Here is a 27,818-nt window from a genome sequence, read left to right on the forward strand (position 1 = left end):
AGTCCATAGAATACATTGAATAATTCAAAAGTTTAGGAACGACGTTACACATTGGGCTAAATCTCAGAAACAAATTACACGTTGGGCTAAAATTCAGAGATCATTTTCGTTGTTTTGAGAAAAAAATTATTGTATACAAAGTGTACCAACCGAATCGAATCTCCCAATGGCTAAAAGACGGCAGGTCCAACCACCACAGATTCGACCCAAAAAAATGAAAAAAAAACCGCCAAAGATGCCTCCATCCGCAGCTCTAAGGGGGTCCACTGCCACCAACTTGTAATAGAAAACTCGAGGCAGTAATTGCATTGTAGAAACTACTCAAGACATTTTCCTATACGAGTTCTTCTTTTTTGTAAGGGGTCATTAAGTTTAATTTTGACCATGTAATCTGTAATTTCGTCTTCCATGCTTTGCTTATAAATTAATTTAGTAGACATGCACAGTTAAATCAACTTTATCATCTGTCATTTCTTGCTCTATCGACTTACGATCATAGGTCATCCATTCTTTTGATTTACTGCACAATACACGTTTTCAATTGTGCTATTGAAATCCCTCCTAGGGTTTTCTCTCCCTCCCCAAACCGCGGCCCAAGCCCCCTCCTTTCTGCAGCAATTTCTCTCCCGTTCCCTCCCCCCTTCTCCTCTCTCATTTTCCTTTCGCTTTCCTATTTTTGTATATCCTCAACTTTTTCTCAAAGACTTCTTAGTTGATTTCGCGGATGACCCGTCGACTTCTTCTTCCGGATGAAGAGTTTTGTCCGATGAGCTCAAAGTTTGAAGCATGAGCATTTCGAAAGAATTCGCTATTCCGGATTTGCTCACTCGCTACGGCTCTGGTGCTTGCTACTATAATCAAGCACGGCTTCTTTCTTGCTTCAACGGTCGTCTTATCCGAAAGTGATTTTGTAATTAGCTGGTATTTCCTTTATAGGTCTTCTCTTCTGATCTAAAATTAGATTTATATTTGGATGCTCTTCTATTTTGATTTAAAAATAGATCTGGAATTTACAATGAGTTTTATGTGCTCTCTCAACTTGTTGATGTTGTTGTTATCTTTATATAGTGATGGTGCTGGGAATGTCAAACCTAAGCGCACACTATCTTTTGGCAAAAGCGTAGCTACTGGAAAAGGAAATCTCGATGTGTGCTCATCACCGATGTTAACACGAGATTCAATAATCGGCTACCGATTGTGTTTTGATATTATGATAGGCCCGTCTATGTGATTTGTGGAATGAGCGAGTCTTTGCAGACTGTACAAATTGATTTATCTTTCAGATTTACTTGTTTTTTTTTTTTTTTTTGTGATTGGATTACTTGCTTTGTTTGATTTTCATCTTTATTTTGAAGTGATGTACTTTTCTTTCAAGTGAAATGAAAATCTCCTTTCGATTAAAAAAGAAAAAACTTGCAATGAGAGTCGGTACACCATTGATGCGAGGCGTCATCGATATATCGAAAGAAAAGAAAAAAATAGACACAAAGAAATCACGGACTAGGGCTAGTAAAACCCTCTCTGTCCTCAAACGGGGGTCAACAAACGATCATTACAAATTAAACAGTACATACAATGGGTGATGGCTGAGCCTCACCAATGATAGTCTTACTGAATCAAACAAAGATAGTTGAGAATTGCTTTTTCGCTGATAAGTTAAAAAAAAAAAAACTTCAGAGATTTTTGTCATAATTTGTTACGGTGTCGTAACGAAATGAATACTCAAAAAATCTTTTCAATATGAAAGGATTACATGAACTCTAAAATAAAGTTGCGCGTCGGTCATTACCATGTAGGATAATCTTTCGAGGTCGGAAGGCGTGAACTCCAACCCATGTCAAATATTTTCACCATACAACGTTTGAGAGAAACATTCACAAACAAACAGAAGACAATAGTGCAGACAGAGATAGGTCGTTTCAGACCAAATCAATTTTTGCCCGGACGAGTATATGCTGTTTGGTCTCAATCGCACAAATTTTTTGGGTAATCCGCCAGATCAGTAAAACTAGGATCAAGACAGTGCCTCGGATTTGGTTTCGTGTTGGGTCCACTAACTGTGACATAAAGCGTTCGTGTTCTTTATATTGCCAGATATTTTAAGGAGGGAAGGGAAGAGAGAGGGAAAGAGAGGGAGCTCAAAAGACAGAGCAGGCGCAGAGACACTCCCAGTCGCTGAAGTCCTCGAATTTCTGAGGAATTCAAAGAAACTGGAGCGAATAAATCATGGGTTCTCTGGCAAAGAAGGGGTTGCAGCAGTACCTGTTGCAGCTTCAACAACACCCTTTGAGAACTAAGGTCAAACACCCATCCCTCCTCTCTCTCTCTCTCTCTCTCTCTCTCTCTTGCCCACTGTTCTCATTGACCTTTCAAGTTGGAATGCATTTTATTTGAGATTGCTTTATTTGTTGGATTGCCTTCTTAAAACTTGGTTGAGATCCATTACAGTGGAAATCTCAGTCCTTTTCCTTTGAAATTAGCGAGTCACTTGTGATTTTGCTGAGCTATTAGTTGTGATGAAATGGGGCTTTATGGAACTTCAGACTATTGAGAATAAAGTCGAAGTTTTGATGATTCATTTGTGCAATGAATGTTTAAGATATGGTGCTATCTGATTGTTATGTACAGGCAATAACTGCTGGAGTGCTGTCAGCAATAAGCGACATAACAGCCCAGAAGCTTACTGGCATACAGAAGCTTCAGCTTAAAAGGCTTCTTCTCAAAGTGGTAAACTTCATTAATCTTCTCTTATCATAAAAATGGTATTGTTGTTCGCCCGCACATTGGCAAACAGTTATGCGTCCAACTTATATGAATTTACGAATCAGAATTCATATTCGTTCTTGGAATCAATAGGAAACACTTTCATGTATTTGAATCAGTGGAAGGTTAAAGGAAATGTGTTAATAATTTATGTTCTCAAATCGGTTATTTTGTCAAATTCTTCCGCACGCATTATTTATTACGGTATTAGTAGTTTTTCCAAGGGTAAGTGAGCAAAGCCAAGCTTAGGTGTCCCTCTTGCCTAGTAAAATTATGCTGCCACTGCATCTCTTGTGCTAATATAGTTTGGAGATGTCCTAAACTGAATTGAATGGGACAGCAGCCGTTGACTCAGAAATATTTGTGATTAAAGACTGGCTAAGCTGGATAGCCACCTTTGCGTGGGATCATACTCACATGAAATGTATCAGCTAAAATTCGCTTAGTTCATGCAGTAGCGTTGCAGCATTTTGTTAGGCGAACATGATTTTTTTTTTTTTGGGTCTAAGGCTAACATGAATTGACATACCAATTATGTGTATAATGTGAATGGATATATGCATGTGTACACGCATATGTCTGTCTCTGTTAATGTGCTTTGTAAATTGCTTACTGGGGTTAAAGATATATGTTTCAGCTCTTCGTATGTTAGGACAGTGGAGGGCATTTAGCTTTAGTACATGGATGACAATGAACTGTCGGTATCTCATATAGTCCACAAATGACATAAAAAAGAGTTCTTAGATCTCTAACGGCAAGAAAGTTCTTCCCTTTTTTTTTTTTGTAATTTACATAAAACTGCGCTACCTTGAATAATAGAGCAGTACTTTGAGAATGACATTATTATTCTCTTTGATCAATCGAAAGGTTGGCGCATGTGCTATCCAACCGAAACATTTACTCGTACGGTAAACCTGAATTATGTTTTATCTTTATAATCACCTGAATTGTGTTCTAATGTTAAAGCCCCAGACTTTCATTCGTAGCAAAAGTTTTTGTTGATGGTATAACGTTTAAAACGTGATAATCTTATAGGAAGTGGGAAGATAGTAGTGGTGGGTTTCGTATCTGTCCTCTTAACCTCCAGTTCTAATAGTTACAGTGATTGCATGGAAGGCAAAGTGAGGCTACTTTTTGGTCAATGTGGCTTTGATGAGAGGAAACTTTAAGAGTTTCACCTTTTGTCAAAGGACTTTAACCAAGTAAGTATCAAATGAGGTCTTTTGTGGCTCAGAAAAAAGAATTTGCCAGATTGATTTAAAAAAAATAGTGTAAACTTCTGTTCTGACAGGGCCATCTGTGGTGCTTCGAGAGATCCTAATAGCAGAAACAGCATAAAGTATTCATCTTCCTGGAAACATTGACCTCCAGATTGATTCTTGCTGGTCTGAGAAAATAGTACCATCAATCGATCTTTTAGAAGTTGATTTTTCCAACACAACATTAATTCTTATAATGTTTCAGATTACCAAAACACCATATCCAGTACTAGTCTCTTGGAAATTTAGCTGGCTAGAAATTTTTTTATTCCTGACTGAACAGAATGTGTCACGTGACTCTACTTTTTTACAAGAGATGTCCCATGGGGCTAAAACTGAGATTACTTGAAGAGCCGTTTTTGTTGAATGCTCACATTTCTATATATGTAATGGTTTCTCTTAATATGAAACTTTTCAAGATTGATGTTCTGTCAATTGCAGCTTTTTGGATTTGCTTATCTTGGTCCCTTTGGGCATTTCCTGCATATAGCACTTGATAAGATTTTCAAGGGAAGGAAGGATACAAAAACAGTGGCCAAGAAGGTATACCTGTCATTCTCCTTCTATGTGCACAGTAGAGTTAAATCCCTAGCACTCAAATCCGCTGCTTTTTCAAGTTGTTGAATTAACTTCTGCTTTCGAATTATTTTCATATTTGCTTTGGGTATTAGATGACGGATGATGTTTAATGTCCTAGGGAAATTAGTGGTCATTTGCATTTGAGGAGTTTCTGGATATTTAGGGCCATGTTTCCGTCAATGCTCATTTCCTCCAACTAGTCTTCTGATTGGTGGCTTACAAACATGACCACCATATATACTTAGTTAAGTTTGCATGACAGTGATGCCTATTACTATAAATTCACCAATCAGAGGCATGGTTGGAGGAAGTTTCCTCAAACTAGGGATAAAGGAAAATATGACCCTGAAATTTATTGTATGCCAGCTTCCTTGTTTCAATTCATCACTTGATTTCTCTTAAGAAATTAGAGAGAATTCTCAAAGCGTGCTAAAGTTTCATTTGGATTATACAGGTGGTGTTGGAACAGTTGACATCTTCTCCTTGGAACAATTTGATGTTCATGATTTACTATGGATTAGTAATTGAAGGTAAGTGGGCCATGGTATCTGCTTGTGTAACATCCACGCTTTATGGAGCTTCATAGGGAGGTTATCTGCAACCTACCTTCCAAGGCGTAAACCTTTGGACTATTGTAATACTATCATATCAAAGATGCAGCCAAGAGCACTTCCTTCTTAATTAATTTGTTTTCAATTTGAAGTGATTAGAGATTTCAAAAGCTTGAAATAGAGTGTATGATCAGAACATATGATTTTCCCACCTTGTACCACATCTTCCATGGCTGTTTCCTTAACCCTTACTCTGCTGGGTGAATTCTTCCACCTTAATTTGGAGTGGATTGAAAAGAAAAAGAAAAGGGATTAGTCACAATTTGAAACAATTGTCCAAAGCAATGACCTTATCTCCCCACTCCTTACAATGGGTAAATCGCATTAATTCTTTCTTCCTGAGTATTCTTAGACACCAGATGTTATCTGCTGCTCTTTCTTGACTGCAAATGTGAAATGCAGGAAGACCGTGGATGCACGTGAAAAGTAAGATTAAGAAGGATTATCCCTCTGTGCAGTATGCAGCTTGGACGGTGTGCTCTTCACTCCGATGTGAATAAATAAAAGGATGTTGCATGATTGAGCGGTTACTTGCTAATCTTTTCACTTTTGGTCACTTGCAGTTTTGGCCGGTTGTGGGGTGGGTGAACCATCAGTATGTTCCTCTGCAGTTCCGCGTCATCTTTGCCAGTGTTATTGCTTGTGGCTGGTATGTGATTTTTAATATTTTCTGTTCTATTGTTAGCATTCTCTCAGTTTGTATTCTCCAATCTATTTAATCAAAAGCTTTTGAATAACTTCGACTAAGTGGATCTTCCTTGTTGCTTTTCAGGGGTATATTCTTGAATCTACGGGCAAGGTCTATGGCACTGACCAAAGGCTCATAAATGGAGAGGACCACCAATGTTTGATAGTGAAGACTCGCGTCGGAAATTGGTTAGATGTACCATGATCAGCACTCCTTCAAACCATTACAAACCGATGGCGTCTATTTCTCCTATTTTTACGTGGGATCTATGTTTCGTGAACAAAAAATGAAATAATTCTTGAATGGTATCCATAATTTAGTTAGGGATAACTGGTTTGACCATGTGTTTTGAGTCATGTAATGTTAGTAATAAATCTTTTAAATCTGCACCCATGTGAAGTGGGCAGTGACATTTCATAAATCTATAGATCTTTTGTTTGTCCAGCTAGTGTATCTCCATACCCTGCTACTGGTCGTTATGTTTGTCATGCATGTGATAGTGGCAGGCAGACAGCTAATAAGTGAAACATGTAAATCAAGGAACGTGTTCTTGTACCATTAAATTAATGTCCAGGCCCAAGGACGTGCATCGGCATTAGCTCATGCTTGCCAATATTCCAAAATTGTTTCGAACAAGGAATGGGATGTTCCTGGGTGAAAGGAATGGGATGTTACTAATCATCTGTGATGACACCGTGTTTGGGTAATGTAAGTCCGATGGTTAATAGTAATATCACGTCAGTATATCACTCGATACTCTGATGTGTTAACCAATCACAATAAGATGATGCCTAGGACTTTGTGCCTGAATAGTTGGATCAGGCAGTTGTGACGAGTAGCATACGACAAAACATTCTTGAGGTTTAATATGAGTATTCAGGTCGCTTTGCCATGTGTTTTTCATGAATACATCTATTAAAAATAGCCATGTTCTGCTATCGTCATATATCGTTTATGTTTCCAAGATTGACCTTGACATGTGTGTTCTTTGCTGGTGGGCTATTCATAAACGATACATGTAAAGACAAGACTTCCACAATAATCAAAGTGCCAACGTGAGATCTCATGAAAAGGAAGCATTTGTCCCAAGGTCTTTCTCTCTCTCTTTCCAGGTTTTGTTCTTACTGGGTGTTGAAAGTCAAAGAAAGGAACCCAATGGACTTGAAAATATAGAGCAGCAGTCATTTCCAAGTTCCAACCACTAGACCACAAGCAAATTCAATCTCTCTCAACCTTTCCACTTGTCTACAAATGCAAAGAGCTGACCTCTTGAATGTGACACTGTTCCTCAGTCACTAACCTTTTCACAAGTAACCCCCCATTCAGACACTGCTTGAACCAAAAAAACATGTTGAGCCTTCAAGCTTCATATGATCCATTGGCTTCGCCGTCGCAGTTATGCAGGCGAAAAATTAACCGAGTTGCAGTCGAGGCCACACCTCTCTTGGGTGCCGGTCTCTCGAGCACAGGCTCTGCCAAGGAACTGGTCAATGCAAGTGAATGCGAAGTGGCAATGAATACTTGCGACCCTCTTGTCCTTGCCAAGCTTTATACAGTAGTAGATGCTCTTGGTGACAGAGTGAGGATGCATAAGAACATTGGAGAGCAAAGAGATAACTGGAACTCTCTCTTCCTGATCTCCGTCAACATGATGATGCTCACCGCCGCTATTGTTGTGGGCATGGCCACCGTTAGTTCTGTATCAAATGATCGAGCGAGACACCTGGCGCTCAAAGCCACCTCAACAGTACTGTACTTAGCAGCTGCAGTGATGCTGGTGATGGTGAACGTGATCCAACCATCCCAACTGGCTGAAGAACAGAGAAATGCCGCTAGGCTATTCAAGCAACTCCGGGATCAGGTCCGCACAAGGCTCTCTATTGGCAATCCGAGCATCATGGACGTCGATGAAGCGATGGAGAAAATCTTGGCATTGGACAAGGCATACCCGCTCCCTCTAATAGGAAAAATGCTGGAGAAGTTCCCAAAGAAGATTGAACCTGCCGTTTGGTGGCCACAAATAAGCCGGCAACGGGCTGGAGGGATCAGGCTAGGAGGCAAAAAGACTGGGAACGGATGGAGCGAAAAGTTGGAAGATGGAATGAGAGACATCGTCGGAGTGTTGAGGAGGAAGGACTCAGAAGATTATTCAAGACTGAGCAAAAAGGCCTTGAAAATGAACAAGGTATTGGCGATTTCAGGTCCTGTGTTGACAATACTTGCTGCTTTTGGGTCTCTAATGGTGGGATTTCCTCACCGTTCATGGGCAAGTGTGATGGGGATGGTGTGTGGTGCATTGGCATGCATTGTGAACACGATAGGACATGGAGGGCAAGTTGGGATGGTGTTTGAGATGTATAGGAACAATGCTGGTTTCTTTAAGCTCGTGGAAGAGAACATAGAGTCTAATCTTAGTGAAAGAGATGCTGAGAGAAGAGAGGATGGGGACATATTGAGATTGAAGGTGGCTCTCCAGCTAGGAAGGAATTTCTCAGAACTTGAGAAATTGGGCAAATCATTGTCAAGTGATGGGGAGGCCATTGAAGAATTTGCAAGCAAGCTGTTTTGACCATTTAAAGTTCAATTTCTAAAACAAGGAGTTGATTTGAGAAGTAAAAAAGCCATCTTCCTCAGCTCACTCTCTAATTCTCTGTTCAAACAACCACACTTGCTGTGGCACTTCATGTCCGCAATATATTAAGGTTTGATCAATTTTGACGTAAACGAGCCACTAGCATGTTAGATCAACTGTAGAGACGGAAGAGAAATATGTGCATACTCGCGCTCGCCGAACTTATGCGCCGACCTAGGGTTCATATAAGCCCTCGAATTTGTCAGTCTGTCTCTACTAAATCTTGTGGGACTGCACCAGATTAAGATGCATGCAAAAATAAGTACATTCATGATGTCTCATCAAAGAGGGCTAGAGAGCAAGAGCAATACATTCTACGCCAGAAAGCAACCCCCTGAAACATTTACAACGGTTGTCCATGATATTATAAAAGGTGAGGAAAGAGCTTCTAATTTCACCACCAAACCCCACTTGTCTTTTTTCAACAGACACGGAACGAAGTAGCCGAACATATATATTGACAACAAGGAGGCAAACCATCCTCTATGCTGCCTCTGCGAAACCAACTCTGAGATTTCCAAAGTCGAACACGGTGTGATAACGGCGCATGAAGACATCCCCTAGAATCCTATATCACGAGGATACGAGAATGAGAAGAACGTAGAAAAACATCACCACAAACAAGTCAAAATCGAATTTTGTGACAAAAAATGCAGCTTCCAGCAACAAAGTTGAAATTTGACTCCTGAAAGTGTTAAAAGTAGTACCAGAGAGGTCCATGAGGTGGGGGAACATCGAGACCAGTGAAGCCACTGATGCACTGAGCTTGAGGTCCCTCTCCGACTTTAAGTATGTACTGGTTGTAGAGATAAAACAGATGGAGAACAGGTTATTGACTGACACCCCAAGCCATCCGCATGCAGTAAATAATATGATTTAAACCAATCTTATCTGTTAACCTCAGAGAACTACACAAGCAAAATCTTCGGATTCAGGTTGCCTTTTTCAGGAGACGATAAATAAAAGCAAACTTCCATCATCCAATTGATTTTTCTCAGCAGACGATGGAACATAAAGAAATCTTATCAAACAAGTTTTTACTCAAAGGGGTGCATTGCCAATTCTTAAGATGTAGGAAGATTGAAGTCACACCTCATTTGGGCTGAGGTCGAAAACATTGTCACCGATGGTGAATGAAACAATGGGCATGGATGAAAGCTTTTCACAGTCCACAGCAGATTCTCCATTTGGGCTGGGAACCCGATCACAGAGCTGAAAAGCATAACAAATTTTGGTTTGACAAATAATGAATGATTATAAAGTATAACACCAAACAAAAAATTACCTCATTGACATAGTCCAGGACATGCTCCTGTGTCTGATTCTGTTGCAGCTGACTTTGCATCCAAACAACTGCCATCTCACATGCTGAGCACATTGCATCACGCATAACGCCAGAGGACCTGCCCTCGCTTTCAACCACACTCTCGATACCCATGCTGCAAGTAACATTTTGAAAGTAAAACCAATGAAAATAGCAACACGGTATGGGAAAAGCATTAGAGGTCTAACAACACCATTTCTGAAAATCAAAAACGCCAGAAAAGATTTGAGAGTTAGAGCCTGACCTAACTCCACGATTCCCGTCAAAAGTGCACAGCCCAACCTGAGAGCAGATCTTCTTTGGTGAAGCCTGTCACATGCAATACAAAGGCCTCAACATTAGAACATTGTAGAAAGCCAAACAATTGCTTAAAAAAGATTGACAACAGAGTATCTTGCACAATACGTGGCACTGCAAAGCTGAATTGCAAAACATGTCATTTCTTCTTAATGTTATTATTCAAATTGTTAAGAACAAATAATTACCTCTGCCAAAAGCAAATCCATAATTTTCTGCCCATACTGTGCAACAACCGCCTTGCACTCTTGACTAGCAACGCCAGAGGCTCCAATAGCATGATTTATCATAGCAATCACAGTCTGAGAGAGAGAGAGAGAGAGAGAGAGAGAGAGAGAGAGATGTCATACATAGATACATGACAGTGCGTTTGTCCAGAAACTACAGTGTCCTAAATCTCACTTTCCTATCATAAATGAACTCCTAGAGATCCACGTATAGGACCAAACAAGTAAAGCTACATATGAAACATTTGTGCAGGAACATTATCTTACATATATTTGAATAATCACCAGAGAGTATGAAATGATCATTGGCACATACCGAAGGACCAGCCAGCAAAGATGTCCCAGAATCAGCAATTGCAGCACATCCACCAGCACAGTATCCTGCAGCAGTATGCTTGAGTCAAATAAAAAGCACCATAAAAAAAATGATCATTGGAAAATATCAAAAACCATCCTCACATTTCACCCCATCACTACTTTCCCACCACTACTTTTCATAATATCACTTCCACCCTAAGACAAAACTGCATAGCCCAAAAGACCAAGTTGCCCCTCTTTAGAAATCCTAAGCGTCCAAGTCCCCACAATTCGTAGCCTGCAGGCTCCACCACCCACCCGCATCTGCTGCCGCCATGGCTGCCGTCGACCCACCTCCCCATCACCAACTGGACTGCGAACCACCATTTCCTGCCACCATCGACCTACCTCCCCCTCTGTTAATGCTCAGCTCTCCCTCATTCCTCTTGTGTTCACATTCATTCTCTCTCTCTCTCTCTCTCTCTCTCTCTCACATATGACTGGTCAGCAACCTCCATGGACAACCTTGATGACCGTCCATTACATGCGGTTGCATGTCATTTTCAAGAACAAGAATAGCAAGAACAAGTTATCATAAATTGTACACTTCTGCCTCATTCCAACTCAAATTAAGATTCAAGAGGATGTACCAGTTGGTTTGTCACCAATAAGAACATCTCCCATAGCAAACTGTAAACGAAAATAGCAAGGATTAAACGAGGAAAAAAAAAAAAACTAAAGATTATGCATAATGAGGCACACTAAAGGGCAATTTTTGGGAACCAACCTGCCAATATCCCTTCTTTGTCACGGGAACGTAAATGTGCTTGCCCTTGAAGTGTTTCGGATCCACCCCACCAAACACAAGTTCGCCTCCTTCTTCCTCCTCAGGATTGCTGTTGAGCCAAAATGAAAATACTGGTTCCTTAACAAGCCCTTGTTTCATCATATTGTACCTGCAAATTTGCAACCTCTGATCTTAACCAAGTATGATGTACTACCAGCTTCAGAGCAGGACAAATTTGCAGAGGGCTAGCCATACCACAGAGGAACAGCATCTCCAACTGAGATCTCTTGAAATCCCAGACCAACTATCCCATCAAACTTAGCCACCATGAATGTGAGACTAGGCTCTCTGGTGGCCTCAATAAATTCCTAGAAAATCAAAATTCTTGAGCAAAAGATACTTCAATTGTGCTATCAATTCAAACAAGTTATAACAAGCATTAACTGTTTCAAAAGAGTTCTAAACAAACATTAATGTACCTGATCCTTAACAACTAAGTCGCCGACTTGGACGTTGTCATTGCTGAAGAAACCAGAAATGGCTCCAGTACCATATTGAATAGAAGCAGGTTTACCTGAATAAGGAGAATCAAAGTGCCAACAAAAGAAATTTTGAGGAGGAACTTCATTTGCTTGACTAGCGAAAAAGAAAAGGTGTGACGCTTATGTAAAGCTGATATCAATAACTATATGTTCAAAGGAAAAAGTATAATTGCATGAGAAGAGAATTGCTGCATTTGAGCAATGTAGACAGACCATTCCTCTTGTATGTGCTTGACCGGATGGATTGGTACTTGGAATGGAAAAAACAAGCCACCTGTGACAAAAACACCATGACAATCAGGCTTCATTTGTCCAATGGCCAAAAATTTCCAGCTAACAGTAAGATCCTCACCGATAAATAGCATTTCGATGAAGGAACCCACAAGTTGGCACTGCCTGTGTCAAATATCACGGTGAACTTCTGAGGGGGAGTGCCAATACCAATCTCTCCATAGTACTGAGCATCCAAGTAATTCTTCAAAGCAACTATATCCGGTTGCTGAGCATCTCCTCGCCGACCATTCAGATGATATGGCCTAATGGACGACCTAAGAGACCCACCACCCTGGGATTCAAGTCTCGAAGCCACCCTGTTGTTTGGATCTGGTTTGAACTTCTTAAGTCCCATCCTGAGTAGCCCATCCACCGATGCAGAGGAAACCAAGGAGGACAATAGCCATGAAATGACCAGAAAAGATACAACTGCCTTGAAATCGGTTCTCATGACGACCTAGCGGAATGCAATCAAGGGTTATTTAACACATTGTTGGAAAAATCATTGGTAATACAGAAAACAACAATCCAAGTCAACAGTGAAACTGCAAATGAGCATGATTTCTTGCAGAAATATGTGCACTATGCCTGTGAAGCATACCCTTCACTCAAACATGATCATACACAAAATTTACATTGATGCCGAGAATGACATTGGTCTCATGCTTCTCTGAAGTTTTCACCCACAGTATCATTAGAAAACAAGAAGATCACAACTAAAGCGGAATAAAGTGAATGCAGATAACGTCATCATGAACACAAAACCAAGCAGAAGTTTCTCTTCAACAAAAGACTTATGCATGGAGAAGATAATCAAACGGTGCGATCAACTTATCAAAGTAGAAGCCTTTCTTGTCATCGAAAATGAACAACGAGATAATCAAATTACTCCTCAAGAAACAGCACAAGGAGGCTACAGCTAAAACCCAAATTCCCACGCAAAAACCTCGTCCCGAGCAATCGAACCGTACCCAAAAAAACGCAAAAAGAGAAATAACATGAGCTGCATAACCAAAGCCTAAACAGCTCAATCACCCTAACACGCCGAGGAGACCAACAAAAAAAAAAATCAGCAGTTAACAAAAACGCCAAACTTAGAAAGCTCATCGAGAGCATCCGAAACTACAAAAACAGCCGTTGTCGAGCCCACGATCATCCGTAAACATCAGAAGGAACTCAAGAGGATCGTCGACAGAGACGAAGCATCACTCACCAGAATTGCGAAACCGATCAGTGCGAGAGAGACAGAGAGAGGAGAAGGGTGACAGAAGAACGAAGAAAGGAGGGATTTTTAACGTGAGAGAGCGGGGGAGAGAGAAAGAGAAACTACCTGTCACGATCTCAAAGCCCACCGGGCCCAGCTCAGGCACTTTTCTTAACTTTGATACCAGAATGTCGCCACGGAACGCTCTAAACGTACGTTCAAACTCCCGTTTTACTTTACAAAATCAAATCATTTGTCCAACCAATAGCAAATTCATATATTGTCTTTTGACATTTTTATCTTTCATCAAAAGAAAGTTTAAATAAATCAACCACATACAATTTGTTCTTGTGATCATTTATAATACTGGCAATCTTGATATATCGAGTTGACAATAAAATTATTTATCCATATATGACAAACAATTTATGACGAAAAAATTATCTTTTATTATTTAAGGTTTGTTTTACATTGTGTGTGATATACAAAAACCATATTACAAATGAATGTAGTAAATCTTTAGCATAAAATACCACGTATCACCACAAAGCATGAGAGTTGAACCTCGCACCTATGATACTAATATCCCCACTCACCCATTCTTTTACTAACAGGATTGCATGCCTATTGACATGATGAGATATGATAAGGTATAATTAAAATACTGTAAAGTAGATATAATATGACTTTCTTGCCATGACAAAAGTGAAAAGAGTAATATGCACAATTCAAAAGGAAAAGATGTAGTTATGATTAAAGACAAAGTTCAAATGAGGGATAGGTTTTCTATTGGGATAAGTGTCACAAAAGTCTTAAACCTATTGCATTGTTGCCAATTTAGTCCTAAATCTTTTTTTTTTTTCATGCTAATTAAATCCTAAACCTTTTGCATTGATGCCAATTAAATCCTAAACTTTTTATTGGTGCCAATTGAGTTCTAAACCGTTTGGATTTGTGCCAATTTAGTCCTAAATTTTTTGCACTAGTAACAATTGAGTCAATTCGATCAATTTTGATCGGAAATCGCTAATGTGGACATTGATTGTCCTATGTGGCACAGCTGACACCGACGTGGACAATGTTAAATATTTTTTTAGATGCGAAAATTCTTAGGACTAAATTGGCACAAATCCAAAAGGTATAAGACCCAATTGGCACCAAAAAAAGGTTTAGGACTGAGTTGACACAAATGTAAAATATTTAGGACTGAATTGGCACCCAAAAAAAGGTTTATGACTGAATTGGCACCAATACAATAGGTTTAGGACTTTTTGAACACTTTTCCCGTTTTCTGTTATATCAAAATCTTTTATCTTGTTCATTAGCCGGGATTATTATTTGGCTAGAAAACTATCATGAGAAAAAAGAATATCGCCACATACTTTCCAACTTGAAATGAAAAGAGAAAAGGAAAAGTTTTAATCACAATTCGTAAAAGTCACGCCAGGCCACCATATACCATTCAGATTTCACATGAATAAATTAATGTTATAATTTTTTTCACTTTTCAAATTGAAAAGGAAAAATCAACCCATGATAGAAGACCACTTCAATGAAACGCAATTCAAACTCACTATTCCACCTTAATTTAAAAAAAAAAAAACATTGTTGCGATATGTGTCGGAGTAGAAACTTTTGTTAGAAATGATGAGAGTTATGAGCACATTAATTGAAAAGTATGATATAACAAATGAGAACTTTATTAAATCCTCAAGATTTAAGATAATTTTTAGCCCAATTTTATTTTGATAAATGAAAAAAAAAATGAAAAAGGATAACTAAAAAAGGAAAAAAGAAAAATTAAGAAAATATTTTTAAAAAATTGTCCACGTCGGCGCCCGTCGTGTCACGTAGGACAGCACAAGGCCACGCCGGTGATTTCAGATCAAAATTTACTGCTGGACACTATCAACAAATTTTCAAAAGGTTTAGGACTAGATCGGCGCAATTGAAATATTTAGGACGGAATTGACGTAAATGTAATAAGTTTATCAACAAAACCCTAATCTTTTGAATTTAAAAGATAACAGAGTAGTCGAAGCTTCAAAAGTGGCAATGCCATGCATCACCGTTTCCATTCCCATTGGATGTGCGCACGGATCACGTCGGCACGAAGGCCCTTTCTTTTGCATTACAATGCGCATGATCTTTTGGCGCTGCTTTATCCGAGGATGAAAAGCACTTGGCCACAATTCGATCTTAGCCGTCGATCGGGGGCGTTACCTTCTCATCTTCTGATATCCGCCGCGCGATCAGGTAACTGGTGCGGCTTTAACCGTCCGATCCGGGATAGCTCTCCCCTGCCTGTTTTCGTGACTCTAAAAGGAGTCAAGAAGAAGCTCGTAGGCATGCAAAAGCATCTTGATACACCCATATTTCTGCAGGAATTTTGTGGAGCTTTATTTCATGAAAAGTGACTACACATAAATTTTCCACCTACCATATATACATACTGCTATTTGCTGATTACTAAGGGCACGCATGACAACACGTCTGCTCTAAAAATCAACTTCTTGAAAGAAATAATTTTTTTGTACTTTTTTAAATGGCTTCAAAACTACTTCTAGAGTTAAAAAAAAAATATTCTACAAGAAGAAAAATGAAGTTATGTAACCAAACGGATTTCTGCTCCGTAAGTGTTTCTAGAGCAGAAATTCTATTCCAAAAGTGTTGTCATGCGCGCCCTAACTATCTTTTCATGGTGTTTCGACCAAAAAAAAAAAAAAAACAGACTATCTTTTCATAGTGATATTTATGGGGTCAGAAAATTTATCTTGCAATGCCCTAAATTGAAAGGAAGGAGACTTGATTTTCATTTTGGTAAATCATCTAAAACTTAATATGTAGCCATTTTTTCCCCTAAAAATATCTAAGTTATTAAAGGGAAAAGTACCAAAAAAGCTCTGAACATATCGCACTTGTACTAATTCAGTCTTAAATATTTCAATTGTATCAATGAGTTCCTAAATTTTTTTGGCAACTTGTTAATGTAGTCCATCCAACCAATTTTGGCCGGAAATCGCCGATATGACGTTGGCTAGTCGACGTGGCATGACCACCGTATTATTCTTTTTCATTTTGGCCGAGGAGGGTTGCCAACCTCACCCAGGCCGTGAAGGACGAGCCCTCGCCGAAGGCTCGACCTCTAAGAAAAGATAAATGGCAAAAGGCGGCATAGTAACGTATCATTTGGCCTAGCAACAACATATATAAGCGTATAGATCTCCATTCAATTGGCCTCCTAATATAAAGTGAAACTATAATGATATTATAGAGCAAAACTGGTTATTTTTTATTGTGACATATGACGCGCATGTCTTCTATGGTGGTCTCAAATCCATATCATGTCATTAGCGAATCTCTCGCCAGCTTTGCAGGTTCGGCATTAGCGCTATATCGTCTGGAAAGATTTCTTGTGTTATGACATGTCGACAGGTCTAGGATAAGCACGTCAAACTTAGATCTTGTTTTATCGGTGATGGATAGAGTAGACACGCCTTAAATTATTAGACATTCTGTGAACCGATACGTGATTAATTGCAGCATTGCCCAAAGGAAGTAATCGTGACACCCATCCTCAATCCATCCTCTTCTAAAAGCCCTTTTGTCTGATTTGGAAGTCAAAAGTTTTGTTGTAGTGTATTGGAAGCGGAAACGTAACGGTTAATAAACACTTCGGGACACTTGTTAATAAGGGTGAAATTATCAAAAAAGTCCTAAAGCTACTGTAATTATGCCAAGCCTTTTGCAATTATGCCAATTCATCTCATTAGGCCGGCCATCATAACGTGAAATTTTTTTAATAATATTTTAATACCTTTAAAATTCAAATTATTTTTATTTGGCCCCCTATAGGCCCTAACCTCAAAAAAAATAAAAAAAAAGATAGAAAAATTACTAAAAAGGTATTAAATATTATTACAAAGTTGCCACGTTAGAGCTTGCCATTTAAATGGGCTGGATTGGCACAATTGTAAAAAATTCAGGACTCAATTGAAAAAAAAAAAACTAAGACTAAATTATCACAATTATAATAGATTTATGACTTTTTTAGTAGTTTTTCCCGTTAATATGGCCCAAAATCTTTTGAATTTTTTTTTTTTTTTTTTGGGCTGGAGAGCCAAATATGTATCTTTTGAAGTTAAAAGATACATATTTGCAAAAGCTTTTTGTTCTTTGCATGGCAATGCGCATGGTGAAGGATGGGGAGTGCTTTGCTTTTGGCTCTCCCCCTTGAGTGCTAGTCCTACTAAAGACCAAACCCCTCTTTCGCTCCGTTATTCCATGACGAAATGGACTTGGTTTGATCTTGGCCGTTGATCGGAGGCGTCACCTTCATCTTCTGATATTGGCCGCGCGATCCGGTGATGGGCACGGCTTTAACCGTCGGATCCGGGATAGCTCTCTCCCCTGCCTATTTACTAATTACCATTTTTTCATGCTGCTATTTATGGGGTCATTTTTTTTTTTTTTGTTTCGTGTGCTCAATGCTAAAGACGATTCGGTAATCGATCGTTGATTTTGGCATGAAGAAATCACATATCCGATCTTTGAGCATGTGATCTCTAATCTTATGTTGATGATTATTTGGAACTTGTTTTGTTCTGAACTTGTCCGTGGTTTGTTTTGGTTTGCAGTTAGGGCTCGTCATTTCTCTTTTGTATTTATGTGGAAACAAATTAAACATTACTCTGACAAAAAAAAAAAATTCTAAATTGAAAGGATGGAGATTTGATTTTCATTTTGATTGATTTCCACTGTCACGTGCCTACGTAAAAGTGTTGTTTTTAACTTAGAAGTGGTAAATAACTTATTCAATAAATATGTCATAACCGTGTTTATCACACGATTTATCAACATATCTTAAATTAGAACTTGGTCCGACACAACACGACGATATGACATGGAAAATACAAATCGAATGCCCAACCCCTAATCTCAAGATACGTGTCTTATGTGTTTCTTATTCATCTAATCTAAAGCTTAGGTCGTACGTTAGGATAATTACGGCGACATCAATTAACAAAATCATGCGATTTATGTCCGGAGAATCTGTCCTTTTGTTTGGGTGAAGGAATCCAAGTCCCCTTCGCGACCTCCAGTGCTGGAAAACGACGCAAAAACTCCTGTCGTATTTGGTTGGCTCTTGCAACTTGCGACGGAGGGCTCCCGTGTCAGCAAAGCACGCAAAGGCGTGCACTTCATTCCTCTCCGAACCGCGACACTTTGGTCACCTCGCCACGCGACGCTCCCTCCTGTCGCATCGACATGGGACCCGCAACCTATCAACGTCGTTTTGCTCGCGACATGTAATACGTCAGGTCCAAAACCGTGTCGTTTTGCGACGAATCCTCGGCGACAAAAGACGCGCGCGATTCACGTTTTAAGTCCTGATCCTCCGTATCCTATGCCTTTTCAGGGTGTTGTTCCTCTTGTTTCCTTTTTGTATTTGCTGTGCTTGCGTGATTAGGAACGTAATCTCTAATTGGTTTAGTGAAAAGCTTGGGGTTACTCGCAATTAGTTTATGAGGATTAACATGAGTGTGGGTTTCCTAATTAGGAAATAAACTAGAAAGAAAATGGATAGAAACACCCAAATGACTTGGCCCGTAGCAATACCTTAACCAACTCCGGATCTACTAGAAGCCAGCCCAGATTTGTTGTCGGGAAGGGTCCTCTATATCGCGGCAATCTCTTGCCAGTGGCCACCGCTATAAGGGAATTATTGAGTCCATAGAGCTCTCAAGATGGCATAGTGAAAGTGTTCTATAATGAATCTCGGAAATAAGATCGTGCTTCTACAAATGCGGATTAGTCTTCAGTCTCAATTAACTTGGCTAATCTCTCAAAGTTGAAATATAGGGTCTTAAAAGGGTTTGATATGTGATATATTATTCATACATAAACATGTATGAAGAATGAAAATAAGGATTTTCCATAAAGGTTAATGTTCGGATTGTTCTTGCTATTGTTGTGTGAAAAGCCTTTCGGTCTCCCATTTCGAACCTTTTCCAATCGTTGCACGCAAAAAAGAAGAAACACCTAGATTAGATAGTGCGTTTGTTTCACGGATATTGAATGATCTAGAAAATATTTTCGTAAAAACGATCGCTTATATCACTTACAAATGGAGAATATATTAATTCTAGAAAAATGGTTAGACATAAATTATAATCGATATTGAAAATATTTTTTACTGACTAATTATGTCAAGCAAAACAAGCCATAATTTTGTAGAAATTCTTTTAAGTTATTTGTTTTCCACAAAAACAAACGGAGCTCAATATTCATTTATTGAATTATCCTTAGTTTGAGCCCATTAATTAGTGGGCCGCAACCCAATATTATGGCCCAATCAAAGAAGAAGATGTGCAAACCCGCTAAAGTTTTCTCTTCTTTTGGATTAACCCATTAAATAGGATACAAAACTCGTTTGGAACCCAACGAACTCCGGGGAATAGACAGACACCCATCTTGTGTCCCGTAACCAGAAGCAAACCAGGGTTTTCAGACATCAAATACAAGACTTGGCATCTGAAAATAGAGACGGGCTCAAGCTTATTGTCATTTATGCTTATGGTTATTAAGAACTTGCATTACAAGTTCGTCATCATCAAGGTTGTGCTTTGATTGGAGGGTCGGAGAATGCCCCAGGGACTGCCCGAGGGGCTCACCGTGCTCGCTTTTTGAGTTTTCAGATAATCGGTTCGTGGTGGTTCGAGAGGTAGTCTCTGACCAGAGCGCCACCAACCTTAAAAACCATGAAACGGGATTATAAACCACTCAGCTTATCCTCGCAGCCAGTTCATAAAGCGTCCGTTTCGATAGGAACAACCCCGTTTATGAAAGTCGGGTTGGTGTCCACTTCGGAAGCACCCAACTACTTTCCATCGTCTTTCTCTGTTATTTCGCCAATGAAAAAAGCATCATCAGAACATGGTAAGTCCCATCCTAAGTTGAACATGGGAAGTCTTGTCGTGACAATTTCCTCTCTCTACAATCAACGTGGTCCGTCGCCAGAAATGCACATCACAATTAGTAACCCCCAATGCATAAAATCAAGTATTGATTGCACAATCGATCTCTCCCAAGAAGCCTTTTAGACGGCACTTGGGAATCCAAAAGAGACACAAAGCCAAGGACCAAAACACATGTCAATGGACCATAACAACGAGGCACAAATTAGGTCAAGAAAACTCTCAACATGCTTTGCCTAGTGTGCACGGGAGAGGGCCAGCATCGGAAGTCAGCGCGGGAACTTTTGAACCATCGGCCACCGCGAAGGACTGAGCTCCGGAGTAAAGCGGGGCACAAGACCCGTAGCCGGATTGCACGAAGTACGCGCCGTTCTCGAACACGTCTCTCGACGACCTCCATTTCCAACTCTTCCAATTGCCGCTCGTGGTCTCTCTCTTGGTCACCTGTGTCATCATATGTCGAATCCCATGAAATTAGTATAGTTCCAATCGTCTTGTACAATCAATGTTAAGAAGGAGACGCTCAATTTTAGGAAATATTACCGAAAAAGTTTTAAATCTATTCTAATTGCGTCAATTTAGCATTGAAATTTTTTTTACCAATTGAATCCTAAACATTTTACATTTGTATCAATTCAGTCTATCCGGTCAACTTTGGCAGGCCGGCGCTAATGTGGGAATTTATAACAAATTTCCAAAAATTATTATATGTATTTAATTTTTTTTCTTCTCCTTCTTCCTCTAGCATTGGCGATGGGAAAAAAAGAGAGAAAGAAAAGAAAAAAAAATAAACAAAAAAATGAGAATTTTAAAAAATTAAAAATTATCACGTTAGCATTGGCCGGCCAAAATTGGCCGGATAGACCGAATTGTTACAAATGAAAAATGTTTAGGACTTAATTGGATAAAATAAAGTTCAAGACTGAATTGGCATAATTGCAACAGATTTAAAACTTTTTTGGTAATTTTTTTTTTATCAATTTTTGCAAACAAACAAATGCGAAATTTGAATGAAATTTTTTCCTGATCAAAACTGGAAATTGATGAATGAGATGTCATCCTAGACCCACCTGCTTGGAAACAGGATTCTTGGAGGCCAGGAAATAGTTGCCCTCGCTGAAAATGGTGGGATTGGCGCTGCCACCGATAGCATACATCCGCCACTCATCGTACTGGTTGTTGGCTACATGGGCATACCCAAATCTAACCCTGCAACATCAAATGTTTTTCATAATCATGTCATAAATCTGTCTTGTTCATAATGTATATGTCTGTATGCAATTCTATCTATATCTACAAATCTATCTTTATAAATTATATGAAAGTTGCCTCCTACCTTGGCATCCTCTCGATTAGACCCGGACCGAAGCGGTTAAAGACAACCGTCACCCTCATAACCTTATCGGCCGTGTACTTGTCATTGTGTCCGAACAACATCACCTGCGGTTATTATGTATATGATTGCAAATTTAGCGAGGGCTGATCATGTTAGTTGCATGAAGATTGGGAAGTTTCATGCCTACTGTACTGGAATTGATGCCTATACCTTATCGTGATGCTGGAAATAGTTGTTCGAGACAGTGACCGCTGTGGAAGCATGGGTCACGTCGACGAGGCCGTCGGTGCAACTTGCTAGTAAGCAGTGATCAACCCAGATGTGCGAAGATGCGAAGATAGTGACGGCATCGCCGTCAGAGCCTTGCCGGTGGCCGACGTGCGCCAGCGAGTCCCTCACGAGGCCCGGTTTCCCGGGCTTGCAATCGTGGATGCTGATCCCATGTATGATCACATGGCTCACGTACTGCACCGTGATGCACGGCCCGTTCGCTATCTCCACTTTTGCCCCCCTACCATCAATGGTTTTGTAGCTGTTCACCATCAGCTCGTTCTTGAGAGCGATCCTCATGTCCTTGGCAAAGGTGATCCAAAGCGGCTTATCTTGGATCGCGCCGCACCGGAGCGTCCCCGGCTTTGGATTCACGGGGTCGTCCAGCGGGCTGGTGACCACGTAGATGGACCCATACTTCCCCCCGATCGCGTAGCTACCGTACCCGACGGCGCAATCGGCAAGGGCCCGCCTGTCTGCTGCCCAATTAGTGTTCGACCGCCAGCACGAGTCGATGACGTTCATCGACTTCTTGCCAGGGTAATGCGGAGTGCTTGAGTAGTAGGCTTGTATAGTCGGAAGGGGGAGTGTTAGGAGGCATGAGAGGACTAAGAATGAAGATAGGTAGGCCATTAGGATTTTGATGTGATGGAACGAAACCTGAAAATAACCAAGAGAAATGGGAGTTCTTATATGCCATAGGAGATTAGAAATCTAGGTGGTTCACACGTTGGAGAGGCTGAGGTTTTTCTTGGGGGGAAGTTGACTGGGGAGAAAGTTTTGGATTTTGGGATCTTGACATGAACGTGGGTGCACGAGCTATGAGATTCTTGACTTGCAAAATTGAAGAATTCACCGGATGATTATCTAAAAAGTCACAAACCTATCATACGGCGGCCTATTCAATGCTAAACCTTTTAATTGTGTCATTATAGTCCTAAATCTTTTGACCATTTACCAATTTAGTCATGAACTTTTTAACTGTGCCAATTTAGTACAATTTACCGATTTAGTCATGAACCTTTTGATAATTTATGAACGTAGTCATTTCTGCCAATATATGCTTGGGACTAAATTAGCAAAAAATTTCAAAAAAGTTTAGAACTAAACTGACAAAACTTTAAAAAATTTGGAACTAAATTGACACAATTGAAAATGTTCAGAAGTTTAGGACTGTTTGGACAATTTTCCTCACCTACAAACAAAAGATTGTAATTTTTTAGTGGTTCTTGACATTGGAGAACTGTGATAATTAAGTACATCGATGGATTTGGTGGTTACATGTCTGCAAGGCCGTTTGGGATAAATAACTTATTGATTCGACATTATTTTGGAAGACTTAGGACAAAGGATAAGTATATTCTCGGATTAAGTTATTTATCCATTGGCACAATACATCTTCCATTTGAATGTAATCGCGATCTATCAAGTGTTTTCAAGTAGTTAACAAAGTTCGAGTGAAGCTCCCTTGTGTTTTTTCGATACTTTCCACTACGTTACTTCATTTTTTGAGAAAAATAATCTCGAGAATAAGTGTATTGGAAGTTCAAGGAATTGTTATAGAAGTGCAACTTGAACTTAGTCCTAATTCTTTTGACTCGTGCAGTTGAGATTTAAAACAAATCAAACTGGTGTGATCGAATCCTTCCATTAGTTTTCTTCAATTTGGCTAACGAAAAATTGCTGAGCATTTGTAATAATTTCGATATTATGCGTGGCGTGGATGTAATGTCAACTAGGCTTCACATAAAACAAGATTGAAAAATTAAAAATAAAATAAAAAGGGCATAAAAAATTAAAGAAAAAGGAAAAAAAGGATTAAAATAAAAATGCAAAAATAAAAAGAAGAAGAAGGGATTCTTCGGCAGGTTTGGGGGGAATTGCCTTCGCCGGCAAGGGCTAGCAACCATCACTAGGGGTCGATGATCCTCAAGTGCGAAGTACGTGTTGTCTTCACTCAGATTAATGGAGCTAACAAAATATTTGATCGTATAAATTGGATAAATTTAAGGACTTGCTTACACAAATTGATAATTTTATACTGAATTGTATTTCTGTGATAAGTTTTATAACTTTCAATACACTTATCTATGTGATTTTAACCCTTGCTATATCATCTCGTCAACTACATAATTGTTATTAAGATTTAGGGCTTCGGTTTCCACACACTCTAAGCACCGAAACTTCTAAAGAAACATGCTATGGATATAATTGATTATATATTGTCAAAGCTGAAACTAAGAGGATGTTCCATCTTGATATTGACATGTGGCACTTCACTTTGACTCTATATTTGAAAGATTTTAAGGTGAAACTAAGAGGATGTTCCGTCTTGATATTGACATGGAAAAAAATTCATCCATTTCAATTTTTTCACAAGAAGAAAAAGAAGAAAATAAGGGGTTTGTTGAATTTCAAGTATTTCATTTCACCATTAAAATACGAAGACTTACTTTCCATTTGGAATTGCACAGAAAAGATTATTTATCTCAGAGAGGTCTACGTAAAATCCTAGGAAGCTTAAGCTAATAGAAGAAGGCATGATTTTTTTTTTTTTTTGGTAAGTGAAGAAGGCATGCTTTAATATTTATATAATCCAATAATATTTGCACATAACATGACATACGGCATAGTTTCGCCATGTGGGGCACATTCAACTAATAAATATTTACCTTAATGATTTGTCATTTGTTAGTTTCTATATTTTATTGAATTTAACTTTCATAAAATAAACAAAGAGAAATTATATAATGATTTAATCTGTTATGGAGTTTAAACTTGAAAAAAGAGAGAAGACATTAGAGAAAGCGTTCTCAACTATACTTTATCATCTTGCAATTTCGGTTATAAATTTTAGTACTTTCAATTTATTATCCCAACGTTATATTGTCTCAAGAAATGCAGTCAAGAAAATGAATAAGTATTGAAGAATGCAAGGGAGCTCCACTTGAACTCGTCAACTATCTATCAGTAGGAGCGATAGATTTCCGGTTCGGTCCTGTCATACTTAGGAATCGGGAATTGGACCAAAAGGACCGAACCAGTCCGGCTCCTGGAGCGTCCAATAGAACCGGCGTATTCACAATAATTCCTCTTTTTCAAACGAGTCAAACACATTGAATGTAAACATACCTGCATGGAGATTATTTCTCATGATTTTGAAGATCATTTTTCCCCAAAGAAACCTGTCCAGATCAATTGAACCAGAAAGTGTATTGCAAAGATGGTTTCGCATGAGGGCCTTTGACGCAATGAGGATGACAGGCGTTGGGTGAGAGGGAAAGCGCATCAAGCGCCTGAGAGGCGCGAGGCATCGGGCAAGAAGGCGTCCGACCGGGGTTTCCACGAGGCATGAGAGCTCAGAGGTGTCGGGCGAGAGGGAAAGAGCGTCAAGCGCCTGAGAGGCGAGAGGCGATTAGGGTTTGCTGATTAGAGGAGAGGGCAGAGAGGAGAGAGAAAGAGAGGCGTGAATGTGACTCGTGAGGTGAACATGAAAAGACCGAAAGAGGATGTGTGAGGCTTGCGTTGGATTGTTAGATTTACATTTAAAAAATAAGGATAACATTCACTGCGGTCGTCCTTATTGGAACAGCAACTAGATCGAAAATCACTGGTTTTACTTTTGTGGAATCGGAGAAACTGTCCAGAACCAATTGGTTCGGTCCAGTTCGGGCAATTCCTGGTTCAAGCGGTCCAGGTTGCTTTTGTGGATAATCAGCAGAATATAGTTTATCCATTTTCCAACATTTAATAGAAAATGCTGACCATGCACATATGTTTTTATTGTTTTGGGAGTACACGTGGCTTTTGTGGTGCCAACTAGGCTCTCCATAAAAAATAGCTTCACAATTTAAAAAAGAAAAAGTGAAATGATTAATAGAAAAAGGATAACAAATTAAAAGAATAGGGAGAAGTGATGAAAATAAAAAAAAATTACAGGTGGGCGGTGATGCCACTCTTTAACTTTTTGATCGTTCGAATTTCTAGTTGGGATAAAATTAGATATGATAAAATACGACATCATAGGATATTGTCATATCCTATCTACTATTTGGTAAACTGCAGATTTGAAGTCAGATATTTTATATCCTAATCCATCAATTGTTTGGTAGAAATTAAATATCATGTTTGTCGGATATAATGATGCAACCACATAATTCGAAACTCATTTGATGATGTTTTCATTGAGTTAGCTATCTAGCTTCTAACCCAGATCTTCTTGTAGTTTGGACCAATTTTGCTGTTTCCTCTTTGTGGACTAGTTTGGTGGAATGCTCTTCGACTATATCTGCATTGTTAATAAGATCTCTGAATAATACCCTCAATTACAGAAACAGAAGCAAACTCTGATCACCATTTTCAGCATCGAAGAGTACAAAACTTGACATCTTAAAGCAGTAAGTAACGATACTTGAATACTTAGTAGTGTGGCTCCATACTCGCATGCTTCAATATTATGAAAATAAGCAAACATCGAACACACCACACTGTTCCTCCGAAGGCCCACGCAACCTAGAACCTTGTGACACGGGCCGGGAATTTCGTGTCCCTCTTATGATGCGGGGAATCGAACGACTGGTGTCGTCGGGTTCTTCCACACTTGTAAACCTTTAAGTGATGCTTGCTAGTGTCTAACATAGTGTCTAACATAATGAATGAGCGATGCAAATGGTAAGAGTCAATTGGGTCTATGAGAGTGGTGTCGGGACGGTTTGTGTTAGAAGTTATAGGATTAGATAGGATGCCTCCCTTAGGAGCTCTGAAGACGGGGTTGGCCTTCCGTGTACAAACCGATCGGGAGTTGATGTTGTTCTCCTGATGAAGCCACGACAGGTCGAAACCAGTTATAGTGCCTAATGCAGTCTGCTATTACTCGATGCAAAGAATGTCCGAACTAAGCTGGGCGTGGTTTGACTCGATACGAGAAAGGCATTCGCTTGAGTGTTCCATGAACAATTAAAGAAAAAGGGCTGGCCTAGTCTTACACGACTCGCCAAGCGCCCCACGGGTTGTTTCACGGCCAAGGAATCTCTAAGCTCGTGACAAATGGTATCGGAGCAGGAATCCCTCCAGTTAATGTGTGAATCGGAAGAAACTTGTGGTCTACCCGATCCCACGAGTGCGGAGAGTGAATCGCCATAGCTAAAACAAAAGAAAAAAGAAAAGGCTCAGACTTTATGCGGCTCTCGACTTGCTTCTGGGATGCCAATGGGGGCACAGGAAGAAACTAGTTCCTCACCGAAATGGGAAACATACCCGAATCAATTCAGCAAATCTCAAGATGGGTCCTCTACCTTTTTTGAACAAGGAAAAACCCTCCATTGGTTAGCCAATACAAAAGAGAAAAGAAAGTGCTTATCGGGGACAAAGAAAGGAATTGCCAGGTTAGTGAGTTGGCTGAAGTACCACCCTTTGAAAGCGATGGTGACTATAAAACGGTGCTGCCAGGGAAAGGCAGTTGGCCAAAAATGCTACATTGTACCGCACGAGTGACCAAAGAAAACTCGAACACCCATCAAAACAAAAGAAAAGAAAAAAAGAAGCTACCGATATTGAGGAAAAATAGTTCTTTTGGGCGAGCGCACGTCTCCATTGGAGTTGATGGTAGGAAAAGGCGCAAGGAAGCGACGTAACCTGCAACGAGGGCGTTGCGGAAATGAATGGGGGATATTGGCACGAGTCGATAGCTTTGTGTCCCTCTTATGATGTCGGGGATTGAACGACCGGTGTCGTCAAGTCCTTTCACACTTGT

The 27,818-nt window shown here is 39.6% G+C and overlaps 4 protein-coding genes across 6 annotated transcripts; 2 read left to right on the forward strand and 2 right to left on the reverse strand.

Moving 5' to 3' along the window:
- Nucleotides 1–1,898: 1,898 nt before the first annotated feature.
- LOC115742925 (peroxisomal membrane protein PMP22-like) lies at nucleotides 1,899–6,454 on the forward strand. Its single transcript, XM_030677465.2, has 7 exons — nucleotides 1,899–2,298; nucleotides 2,629–2,727; nucleotides 4,464–4,565; nucleotides 5,056–5,131; nucleotides 5,615–5,685; nucleotides 5,776–5,861; nucleotides 5,985–6,454. The coding sequence occupies exons 1-7, from the start codon at nucleotides 2,227–2,229 to the stop codon at nucleotides 6,037–6,039; spliced, it is 561 nt and encodes a 186-aa protein (XP_030533325.1). The 5' UTR covers nucleotides 1,899–2,226; the 3' UTR covers nucleotides 6,040–6,454.
- Nucleotides 6,455–6,593: 139 nt separating this feature from the next.
- LOC115742924 (probable F-box protein At4g22030) lies at nucleotides 6,594–8,469 on the forward strand. Its single transcript, XM_030677464.2, has one exon. The coding sequence runs from the start codon at nucleotides 7,249–7,251 to the stop codon at nucleotides 8,467–8,469; it is 1,221 nt and encodes a 406-aa protein (XP_030533324.1). The 5' UTR covers nucleotides 6,594–7,248.
- Nucleotides 8,470–8,824: 355 nt separating this feature from the next.
- LOC115742923 (aspartic proteinase-like) lies at nucleotides 8,825–13,603 on the reverse strand. 3 transcript variants are annotated; one of them, XM_048285177.1, is made up of 15 exons: nucleotides 13,265–13,315; nucleotides 13,115–13,217; nucleotides 12,359–12,736; nucleotides 12,220–12,280; nucleotides 11,944–12,038; nucleotides 11,720–11,832; nucleotides 11,465–11,633; nucleotides 11,328–11,367; nucleotides 10,697–10,761; nucleotides 10,342–10,455; nucleotides 10,101–10,165; nucleotides 9,818–9,971; nucleotides 9,625–9,744; nucleotides 9,240–9,328; nucleotides 8,825–9,100 (listed from the first exon to the last, which is right to left on the reverse strand). In XM_048285177.1, exons 2-15 carry the CDS (start codon nucleotides 13,136–13,138, stop codon nucleotides 9,016–9,018), a joined length of 1,572 nt encoding a protein of 523 aa, XP_048141134.1. In that variant the 5' UTR covers nucleotides 13,139–13,217; nucleotides 13,265–13,315; the 3' UTR covers nucleotides 8,825–9,015. The 3 variants fall into 3 exon arrangements, with proteins under 3 accessions (XP_048141134.1, XP_030533322.1, XP_048141135.1); XM_030677462.2 differs by lacking the exons at nucleotides 13,115–13,217; nucleotides 13,265–13,315 and adding an exon at nucleotides 13,493–13,603; XM_048285178.1 differs by lacking the exons at nucleotides 13,115–13,217; nucleotides 13,265–13,315 and adding an exon at nucleotides 12,923–12,949.
- Nucleotides 13,604–20,506: 6,903 nt separating this feature from the next.
- Nucleotides 20,507–22,734, reverse strand: LOC115742964 (putative pectate lyase 2). The gene is made up of 4 exons (XM_030677530.2): nucleotides 22,007–22,734; nucleotides 21,797–21,900; nucleotides 21,531–21,669; nucleotides 20,507–20,904 (listed from the first exon to the last, which is right to left on the reverse strand). The coding sequence occupies exons 1-4, from the start codon at nucleotides 22,697–22,699 to the stop codon at nucleotides 20,683–20,685; spliced, it is 1,158 nt and encodes a 385-aa protein (XP_030533390.2). The 5' UTR covers nucleotides 22,700–22,734; the 3' UTR covers nucleotides 20,507–20,682.
- Nucleotides 22,735–27,818: the final 5,084 nt, after the last annotated feature.

The sequence above is a fragment of the Rhodamnia argentea genome, chromosome 9 (assembly GCF_020921035.1).
Source record: "Rhodamnia argentea isolate NSW1041297 chromosome 9, ASM2092103v1, whole genome shotgun sequence".
NCBI lineage: Eukaryota > Viridiplantae > Streptophyta > Magnoliopsida > Myrtales > Myrtaceae > Rhodamnia > Rhodamnia argentea.